At 43.1% G+C, this 12,031-nt stretch overlaps 1 protein-coding gene across 1 annotated transcript in view; it reads right to left on the bottom strand.

Annotated features, from left to right (window-relative positions):
• Positions 1-12,031, bottom strand: part of TYMS (thymidylate synthetase) — an 81,653-nt gene that overhangs the window by 38,010 nt on the left and 31,612 nt on the right. The window contains exons 2-3 of the mRNA XM_085605808.1: positions 10,475-10,548; positions 2,884-3,058 (exon numbers count right to left, since the gene is read on the bottom strand). Coding sequence (XP_085461934.1) covers positions 2,884-3,058; positions 10,475-10,548 — 249 coding nt within the window. The remainder of the gene's footprint in view (positions 1-2,883; positions 3,059-10,474; positions 10,549-12,031) is intronic.

The following is a 12,031-nucleotide window of genomic DNA, read 5'->3' as shown; positions in this document are numbered from 1 at the left end:
ATGGCAAGCCGCTTGCATGCATGCAGCATCACAGGTAAATAAATGTTGCTGGACCTTCATGCTCACTAAAGATCAATACAAACACCAGTACATGCAAAATCAATCTTTATACATCATTTTTACGTTCCTGAAATTATAGTAAGATACAAAGAAAACAAAAAACCATCGGTAACCAAAGCATTTAGGAGTACGGAAAGTTATAAAAGATCTTGAAATTCAACCCCAAAACGTCCTACTACCCATTTGTAGAAGTGAAGAGTGCAGAACCCGCTCCACTTGATCCAATTGTATATGAATATTCCCCTTTTATATGTTCCGGGGCTATTTCACAAGGGGATTTAAGAGTATATACAAGAATAGCACTTTACATACTCCAAAACACCTTTGTGTATAGGTTCCCTAGTATTTCAGGCTGTTCATTGGAAAAGTAAATCAGTGTCACAATTTAACAGCGAACCAACCTGAAAATGAGAGACATAATTGGTCCTTTCCATATCCCTAAAGAATTGCACTTACATTTGTACTTATTCATCCCTTTTTTTTTTTTTTTACTTCAATGTGTTGAACAAAGGCTGACATTAAAGTCCAAAAGTTCTTCCTACCTCTGTGGCTTGGCTGTGCAGTAGAGAAATAAAGGTGATTCCCAACAGCGCCACCTGTTAGATACTCGTGTAATTGCAGGTTGGATCTCGTTGGATTTAAGAAACTCATTGGTAGCTTGCAGAGTTGGATTTATTCTCAGGAGAAGCTGGAGAGTGAGGGGTCCTGCGGGACTTCATCACATTCTAATACCGTCAATAGAACGGAGGGTTCCTGCAGCATCTCCACGGGACTAGTCACTCCTGCTCTCACAAAGTCTATTCCTTGGGAAGAAGAATCCTCCACTGGATTGCTTACTGCCATTTCAGGTGCATACGAAAGGTGATGCTTCGAGTGCTTCACCTGTGTTTCTCTTGCATAGTTAGCGTTCCTTGTGCATTTCTAACGCAGCTTCTTTTTCAAATCCCTGCCTTCCGCAATACTCTGCTCATAGAGGTGGGCGAGCCAAGAAAGAGGGGAGGCAAAGCCAAGGGTCTGTCTGGGATCTAAGAGCCCATGCACGAGCCGAGACCTAAACTTACTTGGCATGGCTTGTCATAAGACAGCCACAGAGGCTTGATCCCCAGGGGGTAGACGCGGTGTGAATGGAATCGGAGGTCTGCCTACAGTGCTCTAGAAGGTACAGACATGTTGAAGTCTACCTACAAAGAACGCAAACTCGACCCAAAAGGTACTTGAGTGCTTTACATGAGCACCAGTTACAGATTCTTTTTTTTTGTTTTTCCCCGGACCGGGAGATTAAGTGGGTTGGCCAGAATCACAGGATGTCGAGCAGACGCCCAGACTAACTTGGTTCTCTAGTTCCAAATTTGGCACCCGGAAGCAACTGAAGATGTACACTATTTTTCCATTTGTCTGAAATGTATCCCGCATCTGTTAGTCACAATAAGGTACGAGAAATATTTCAGACAAAAGAAAAACAGTGCGTGCACATGGCCATTGTGCTGCTGGTTTAAAGCAACAACCCAGCTCACTGAGTCGTGCGGAGAAGGAAGCGTTTGAGTTCCCAGTGGATGAAGGGTCACTGTGGAAGGGTCAGACTCTGCTCGTTTTGGGCTCGAGAGTTCAAGAGGGAAATGAGCCAGGCATGTGGCTTGAGCTAGCTTCTAGGCTCGGCAAATACACTGGTAGTACACTCCCTTCCACCTTCGCTCTCAATGAACCGCCAAATCAACAGTTTCCTCAGCCTGCTTCTACACACACTGCCACCTTCGAAAGACATTCAGATGGATCCCCGAATAATCCAGAAAGACTGTCACCCACGTACTCATCACCAGCAGACTACTACAGCAACGCACTCTATGCAGGAGTCACCCAGAAACAGGTCAAGAAACTAGAAAACGTTCAAAATGCTGCTGCCAGATTGGTCCTCGACATCCCTAGCCTCAGCCACATCATGCAACACTTCCGACAACTCCACTAGCTTCAAGTCAACAAGAGAATCACCTTCAAGCTCCTCACATTCCTACAAAGCTCTCTACAACATAGGGCCAGCATACCTGAACCACCGCCTCGCATTGAATGTACCAGCCAGACAACTCCGTTCTGCCCAACGCACCCTAGCTTCTGTCTAGGAGGATCCACAAGACCAGAACCGGAGAAGTTAATTCTGCTACCTCGCCACCAAGACCTGGAACACCCTGCCCCTACACCTCAGGCAATCTGTATTTCTGACCCAATTCAGGAAGGACCTCAAGACCCAGCTCTTCGAATGATCCTCGACACCCTCAGGGACCAGCAGCACCCCCCTCCCCCAGCGGCTTGAGACCCTCACGGGTGAGTAGCCTAGCTTTATAAACCCCTGATTTATTGCCTTAACTTTTAATTTCGAAGGGACACAAGTAGTTGCCTTTCTCCCAAATTTTATCCTAGGATGTTCCTCGCCTAACAGTTACCCACTTTCACTAGGCCTGTGGTCTCTCTGGGAAAACTGGACCTTCCTCGTCCTACCTTGAGGAGCTCCAGTGGGTGCTTTGACTTCTAGAAAAGCCATTCGCTCATGCTCCGTGACGGCAGGGTCCATTCAAACAGAAGGTTCACCTGAGCCCAAAACTACTGCCCTCAAAGCCCAACAGCAGCAGCCTAAGGGTGCTCTCAATTTGAACCTCAACCTGTTTGAGCAACACAAAACTCCAAGATACCCACCTGTCCGCACTACTAAGGTGAGAGCTTGGAAGAGAATATACACTTTTTTCAGTTCACGACACTGTACAAATATCTTTTCAATTAAATGAGTATTCCTTTCGAGTTTGGTTGTGGTGTAGGCTACTGCACTGAACTCACCTGTGTGCATGTCTTTGTATTCAGCACCATAATGCCTCCACTGGAAGCCATACACGGGACCCAAGTCGCCTTCTTCCCTGGAGGTGAAGCCCTGTTTATCCAGGAACTCCCTTGATCCATTGGCATCCCATATCTTCACACCTTTTTCGGAAAGTTCCTTGGCATTTGTCGAACCCTGGTATGCATTAAAGGTATGCACATCTGTTAGCTCCATACTACACAAAAAACATTTAATTCAGAAACCAAAAATAAAAAGTTTGATTACATAGGCTCATGAAAATACTCTTCCGCCGAACGTATACTCCATTAGAGAAAACAACTGATATTACTTCAAAGTGATCAAAAACATGGCCTATATATTATTTAAGATCCAATCAAAAACAAATGTATTGTTCAGCGTACGAGAAAGGTTACACTACCAAACAAATGATTTTAAAACACAAAGAAAAAATTGCAAATATCGACATCACCTTGTTCGATGCCTGTACATTATATCATTAAAGATGTATTTCCTACTCACTTACCCTTCTCTTTCTTTTGGCTCACATTTGCCATGCCCACTCGAACCCTCACCAATACCCATGTTTGGTAGGGCCCCATCCCCTGGCACCCAATATATCTCTCTAGTTCTTACATATACCATTTGAAAGGGGTCATTCTTACCCCAAATGTTGTGTACTGTAATAGGTTACCCACCAAGAGGTTTACATTTGACAATGTTGTTTTCTTCTGCTGATGCACAAGGACATGGAAGATCTTAACGAATATTATCCCCGTCACAACTGTACTCTATTGGGCCTTATATATGTAGGAAAGTATTGCATGCTTTTTGTTTCATCCTATCCTTAATAAAATAATAAAATATTAAGGGGCAGGGGGCGGATGGGGACTACATTTCCTTAACGGCATTAGGAGTGAATTGACAAAAAGCACATTTCTGCTAAAACAATACTACTTTGATGCACATTATGTTAGTACCTTTTGAGAAACAATGGATGGATGGATAAATGGTAGAATCCAAAAACGGGCCAATTTAATTCTCAATCTTGAAAACGCCATGGGAAGAAATCAAATCGTACACACAAAACAACTTCTCAAAAATGCATGATGCATAAAATAGTGTGCCTCTTTTGAGGGGCCTGTCAATTTTTTTTTTTTTTTTTTTTTTTTTTTTTTTTAAGAGCCATTAAGCGGATATCATAGAAGGCTCAATTGCGTAGCCGATACGTGCTTTAAGGTAATCTCGCCTTACTTCATCAAGACACTGCTACTGGATTTCTCGGTTGCTCTCTCTGAAATCTCTTACTAAAGAATAGCAACAGTCCATTCCACACGATGTTCTAATTGCACTCTAATATGGTCATTCTCTTGATTTGTATTTTGTCCATGTACAGCAGAAGTGAATACACACGTGTTTGCAATAATATAAGTGAGTCACGTGGTAGCCACAGAGCTTTAGTGACTTCCATTCAGTATAAGGAATCCATTATTCTTAGCGTTATTCATTCAGCTTAAAAACGATATGATCATAATTTTTCTAAAGAGCAGACTGGATCCTCTCAATTTGGCCTAATAGACTTCTCATGGTTACTGGTATTTTTAAAGATAGGTCCACAGCTTTGTTTTAGGGATCTGCCCAGAACATGCCCACAATGTGTTTGAGTGACAAAGTCGCCAATAAGGTGGTGTCAAATGGGTTTCTTTAATGAAGTTTTTTGTGAAAATAAGATCGGAGATTTGTAGATTTTGGCACCCCCTCCCTATTTGGCTTAGGCGAGACAGTTCCTGTGGAGTGCAAACAGCTCCCACTGCAATTTTCCTTAGCCATGAACCCAATTGCAGTAGCCAATTTTCATGCTCAATTTCTTTAGTTTTATGTCTGTTATTTTAGTTTGGTCGAACCTAGTTCCGTAGTTGGGCAGTGTATTGGGGCGTTTAAACAGGGGGGCTGATGGGCCATTTCTCCCAGAAGTTGTCCTTTTTCTTATTTGGCCTAGTTGGATGTACACTCCTGGCTAGTTCGAGTGCGATACAATCATACCACCTGGAATATTAGGGGAATAGGTTCACCCCATAAACGTCACAGAGTACACGCCCAACTGATTTGGCGCAAAGCACAGGTAGTTTTCTTACAGGAGACGCATCTCACAGCTCAGTAAGCCACCAAATGACAACGTAGATGGAGGGGACAACTGTATTACACAACTTATTCTGCTTTTGCCCGGGGTCCCGCTATTTGGTTGAGGTCCGGGGTCCCGTTTGAAATGCAGGACCAACGCATAGACAAGGAGGGTAGATTGGTCTTAATTTGGGGTACCCTGGATGGGAGTCCTATAGACCTGGGTAGCCTGAATGAAATTTGGGATCCCTCAGGATTATACGCGCTGGTTCCAATGGTTATATCTACCAACAGCGAGGGTGCGTACAGGAGCACACATCTTGGATCCATACCAAATATAAGTGGCACTGGGCAGGGCTGCCCCCTTTCTCCCATTCTGTTCGCCCTCGAACCTCTTGCCCACCAACTCCAAGCTTCTTCTGGGGAATGGGGGGGGAATAGTCATTAATAACACTCACCATGCCCGGTTTATGCAGACGATATCATTTTATATTCTAGGAACTTGCGGAGTAATCTACCCCCTGTAGCAAGTTTTTTTCATACAAATAGAACACATAGCTGGCTTTGCCATCAACTTTGGTTCTAATATGGTTGACCAGACTACCATTTGGACACCGCTTGATAACTATTGCTCATCACACTTTTAAATATTTGGGGACACAGGTGTACAGAACTAAAACTGATTTAATTGAAGGCAACTTACATAAGGCTATCCGTTCCCTAAGGGCACAAATTACGTTTTGGACTTCACTGCCTTTATTGGTAGCAGGATGGTTGACAATCCCTAAAATGGTCATGCTCCCGCGCCTCTTGTATTACTTCGTTAATCTCCCGGTGGTTATCCCCAGAGCTGTATTCACAACCCTAAACACACTTCTGATCTCCTTAAGCTGGGGCTCAGGCCGACGGCGCCTGAGCCTAGCGAAGTTATTGCTTCCATCCGATGCTGGGGGAATGGGAGCTCCTGATTTCTATGCCTATTGCTTAGCCTCTCAGCTACAATGGCTGTCCTACTGGCTAGCTGGGCGTAATTTACAGGAAATCGCATATTCGGAGTACATGCTATCTCAGGGTACATTACACAGGCTGCTCTCCCAGAGCTGCACATTACATCACACAGCGGTCCAGTCTCAGAACTGCTATTACTTACTGGAAACAGGCATTGAAATACACGGAACACCCTTCCCACATATTCGCCAAATAGTCCCTTACTAGGTATTCCAACTACATCAGAACACTTACCACTCACCGGCTATACCCGTGGACATAGGCTGGAGTGACGACTATAGGGGACCTGTTTGGAGATAAAATGCTACTTACACACTCTGATTTTATAAATGAGAACGGTGTCACAGACTCACTGTAACGGACCTATGCGAGCCCGACACAGTATGTTAACAATATTGGGCACCTCATGGTGCAGAGCCCGATACCCATGAGTTGGTTTATTTATTTGTACCTTATGGGGACCGGTGGCCATTTAACCAGATTGTTCTACCGGGGCATACATGCTCACCGTCCTACCCCCCCTCACCGCAACTTGTTCCAAATGGGAACTGGATATTGATAAGCCACCGTCTGACACGGAATGGGCAACAGTATTGGAATACCCGAAACGGGTCTCCCGTAACTTGATTCAAGTTTATTCAATATATGATCGCACAAAAAGAGCGTACTTGACCCCCCACCCCCCCCCATCGCCTGCATGCCATTTTTCCTGTTCTCCCGCCAAGCTGTCCTCGTTGCCCCGAGCAAGACGCCAATCTGTTACATATGCTGTGGGACTGTCCTACCTGGAGGACATATGGGGGGGGTTATAACCACGTTTCTACAGGAGGTAGTAGGGAACATGGGATGGCATAAAGTAGAAACAAGCATACTAGGTCTATACAAAAGACGTAAAGAACTTAAAGTACATACCAGATTTGCGGACTTAGCTCTACTCCTTGCTAAATGGGGTATCACCAAGAGGTGGAAATCCCCAAGGTCCCCTACAATACTTAGTTGGAAAGTTGAAGTAGAGAGGTGGGGTCTGGCAGAGTGTGGATATTCGCAGGGAAGAGAAAAGAGGCCTGAGGAAGGAACCGATCGCTATGATTTGGGACCAACTGTTGAATCTTTCAAATCATTCGACATCCTGACGTTGTAATCATTAAACTTAGGGGCTCCACTTTTTAGATCAACGCTCATGTGGGTGAACTTTGTTCTTTAGCCTGGGCTTGCACCTGATAAATGTAGTCATTCTGGCACTAGGCAATTATCAAATACACAAGAAACAATTTGAGAAGATGTGGTCCGTGTGGGGAGTTATTCAAATGTATGTTACTGTCACTTTATTTATACAGGTACTAAGCTATTTGCTGCACAAAATGACCTGAAGAAAGGATCCGTTCAAATTACGGCTGCCCAACTGATTGTCTGTGTAGGTGGGACCACATTTTTATTTCATTGATGTGCACTGACTTTTTTTGTTTAAATTTGTTTTTATTGTTATTTCTTAGAACTTTAACACAAAACAGAGTAGGACAGCCCGTATACATATTATATATCACCAGTCACAGGCGATCAGTACATATTGCAATAGATTTTATGGCAATCTACAATTATTGTTAGGTTTTAAATCCAATACAGGATGAGGTGACGCTCTGTCCAGAGAATATATTAAGAATGTACAAAAAAAGAAGGGGGGGTGGACAAAGGATAAAACAAAGAAAATCCCAACCGGTATTCATGTATACAATTGTACTGGGTAACAATACACTTCATTCGTCCTAACCACATTCATTGATGTGCACTGATATGTCTTTTTTTTTTCCCATGTGTTATCCCATTGCATAGGTGCATGGTCTTGTTATGAAGAAAACAATTGAATGCAATTTCTACCTTTATTGTAACTGGAAATGATGAATAAAGTTTGTTTAAAAAAAAAAGTGCACATTTTGGTTGCCATGAAGGAGGCAAATTGTGATCTAGCTTAATGAAAACATGGAGAAAGGAACGATTGACACTGGATGAAAATTAAGAGACAGCCAACATACTGTTGGCATTCAGATTATATTGTAGTTTTAACCTAGAAGTTTTTGGGCTTTCTATTATTGCAAGTCAAGAATTCAATTTGGAAAGGCCACATCCGCAAGAAGGAAGAAACTACTGTGGAATTCCATTTCATTCCTTGGTTACCAGGCGTTATTTATACAAAAAATAACCACATCAAGGAAAATAATAACAGAAACTCCTTTAAAGTTACTTCAAATAGAGGGATATTATGATTACAACGCTAAAATTAAGCTGTTTACCGCTGCGGTAATTCCGCCGCGGGGCGTTCCACTGAGTGGGCGGGGCCGCGTCAGCCAACAGACGTGCGCAGCACTACCGAGGTAGTTCTCGCGACGACCGTTGGCCGACGGGCGCAACAAACATGTTAAAAACCTCTGATATTTGCTACAGTCTGAGCAACACTTCTCTCACACTATTCAAGACATCATATCAGATAACATCACAACTTGAATCATTGATGTCATCCGGTCACATTACTATTCACAACACCCCTGACTTCACTAAAGAGGCTCTAAATGCCAACACTCTAAATTTGGTATTGCTCACTTTCTCCAATTCCATATTACTACATTTCAAAGATGCTCTTTCCCCCAAATATTCTAGGACTGAAGTTAGAATAGTAAATGTAACCGTCCAATGTCTGCCCCGCCCACTGATCCACTGAGGGCACAGTTCAGGGCAAGAAAAACAAATGAGCCTAAAATATACTGCCATTAATTTTTGGCCATACATGGCAAGCTTTGTGAGGACAAACTGGCCTTGCTCAAGCCACAAGTGGATTGTAAAAATTTGTTGAGGTAAAAGCCCATTTCGATAGTCACAACATATTCAACACCAGAAATCATTCTGAACATGAAGTACATCCTTCGACCATGCCCAGCGCTCTGTTGATGTAGGGTCTTACTTTCAGATATATCCTGCACTCAAGACTCCGATCACATACACCTGGCCTTCTACAAGTAAGTTATCCCTCAAGACACTACCAGGCACTGTCCCGAAGCAGGCCATGGAGTGAACCCTGATGCTCTACATCGCTTCCCCATAGCCACCACAAACCTGGTTCAGTGGCATGAACCAAAGCTTCGAACAAGATCTTCCATCGACTGCAACGTCACTTAGATTCACCCTGGACCACACATTGGTAAAAGCTGGCCTAGTATCAGTTTCTGTAAAAACAAAAATAAATAATAATAAAAATAATTCTGCAAGAAAGTGACTTTGGAACTGCTGTTCAAGAAGCCAGACTGATGCATCCGGATGGTGGCAATGCCCTGCTCCATGGCCTTGCAAACTCCACAATGGCATTCTGCAAGCTGCAGATTGTCTTATCCAGGGCCTGAAGAAATATACTCCTATCACCCCCATAATGATGGGACTATTGGCTATCCATGCTGGCTGCACCATCTTCAAATCCAGTGGTATAATTTAAAAAGTCATCACTGCCAGCACACTCACGCTTATCGTGCAGACAAGCTCAGGTGGTTCGCAGCACACCAACATCCAAGGCATCAGACTGCTGACTAAGAAGGAAAATAAAAGAAAAAACATGGCAGTAGAACTTTTACATCTATGCGCCCATGATATGGAACATATCTGTATCAACCAACCCAATGCTGCTCCAATTAAGGAAAGAGCTGAAGCCTCACCTCAAAAGAACACCACACTGCATTAACTGTCTACAACTCAGCTACCTCTTCTGTCACTTGACTTTATTCTAGTCTTTAACTCTGAACAGAGATCTGCTGCCACTTAGCTGCGTTTACGCTATAGAAATACCATACACTTAAACTTGTTCTTGGGCAATTACATTCTAGCCACAGGGTGCGGTTTTTGTCCAGACCCCGTACGTCTACCCAACACCAGCCACTAAAGCACCTTCATTAATGTTACTCAATAAAATTTGTGATTTTACTTGCGATGTCATGAAAAAGGCATGCAGCATTAAGTTTTGGCGATATATGAGAATTGAAATGTTTATTACATGCATCATTTCAATTCTGAGTGAAGAACCAGAACTGTATTACAATGTTTTCAAGACAACTCTAGTTCATACACAGAAGCACAAACCCACACACATACAGCCATACAGCATTAAAGGTTTTTAGACTTCTCACGAATCACTGTGCCTGGACACCTTTCATACCATCATTTACAAAAGAGATCCCAGCATCTGAAGGCTGAGATTATTTTATGCCAAATATAAAACTTATCTATTGGTCTACCTTTGGGTTAATGATTTATTCAACAGAAACTAGTTAAACAGTGGGGCAGTTTTTGAAAGGGGAGGTGGTTTTAGCTTCAGACAATATTCTTCCCAATAAGCCCCCAGATATAGGAGGCTTCATAGTTGCATCCTGACGACTAAGCATATTATAACAGTTACTGTCACACTCTAAAAGACATGAGTGGCCTTACCTTAATGAACCACAGCAGCTCCTCGAGTACGCCTTTCCAAAACACTCGCTTGGTTGTCAGCAGAGGAAATTGATCTACAAAGCAAGGTTACATACAGTGAGCTTTAGACTTTGTCAGAGTGTTCGCAGATAAGCACAACCAAAGCCAACAAAGAAGAAATGACTCTAGTCAGAGAAAAGTCAAGCAATCCAAATGGCTGAAAGAAAAATAATCTCCCATTTAAGAGCACAATATCTATTATTTATGGAAATATCTGGAGAGTAGTTTTGAAGTTGAACTCAAGGCCTTTGTTCTAACAAGATAAGACTCTTCAAACAAACAAAAAAGTTCTCTATAGATCAGGAGACCGTGCCTTTTCATACCTTTGTCCTGAATCAAACGTGTTCGTCTTTTCAGTTCCAAGCAAAAACACTCTCCCCTTATGGATGCTGGACAATGCTACATACAAATCTTATACACCCCTCCCAAGAACATCCTAAGGATATCCGTGGCAATCACTTGCAACTAAATATTTTTGGATCAGTGGTACTACTAAACATTCACTCCTTCATTACTACAGAGTAAAGATCAGGCCCCGTGATTATCAAGGTAACTACTGGAAATGCAAGGAGGTTTACTCTCCTAGTTCCTGCCTTCTGTGATTGAGTGATCTCAACAGTTTAGACTAGGGAAGAGAAGGGGCCCCCGCGCTAGTCCTGGGTAGATAAACATGGAGTAGTCCCATTTCCAAAATTATTCACACCACCTAAATTCAGAAGACTCTGGCAGGTAGATGCTCATTGATCTCCAACGCCTTGAGTACCATTTCCTTCTATTAAGATAGATTCAGACAGGAGAAGCCCACAGAACAATTTTTGTCAAGTTTGAGTAAGGGCAACTTGGGAACAAATGTAGCTAATCTCTCACAACATGAAATACAAAGGGATACATCCTAGAGATCTCAGCTTCAGTGACTGAGAGGGAAGTCCTTATGCCGCTTGCGGAGTACTGGCAAAAGACCCTAGGAAGGAAATTATGGCCTCTTAATTAGCATAGTCCAAGACCACTTGCTGACAAAATGAGTATACTGCTGTTACTTTCACTACCACACCTCAGACTCCGATAATTTTACAGTTCAGATATCCTAACCTTTTTCAGTCATTGACATGGGGTCTATCTACTCCTGTACCCAATGCTCTTGCAAGCGGGTACTAAATCTCAGCAGCTCATTTCTCTTTGCATGCAAAAACGTCCAGGGCATCATGTCCAAACCTCCCACCTAGCCGGTTTAAGAGCTTGAGTGGATGAAATCAATTGACTCTGGGCATCCGTCCTGCAGTTGACTAGCCGAATGAATACTGTGCAATAAGGACTTAACATTTGTGGGGAGAGTTTTACATAGCGTGAACTCAACCCGAAGGTATCGGAGCGCTTTACATGAGTACCAGTTACGTTACAGACTGGCACATTCATTTTGTTAGGCACGGGTAGATTACGCGATTTGCCCAGGATGACAGGATGTTGAGCGTCCCTGTTGAGACTCGAACACTGTTACCCAACTTCGAGGTTGGCCGCTCT

This window comes from Triturus cristatus, chromosome 5_1, assembly GCF_964204655.1.
Source record: "Triturus cristatus chromosome 5_1, aTriCri1.1, whole genome shotgun sequence".
Taxonomy (NCBI): Eukaryota; Metazoa; Chordata; class Amphibia; order Caudata; family Salamandridae; genus Triturus; species Triturus cristatus.
This window is presented reverse-complemented; position numbering and strand designations above follow the sequence as displayed.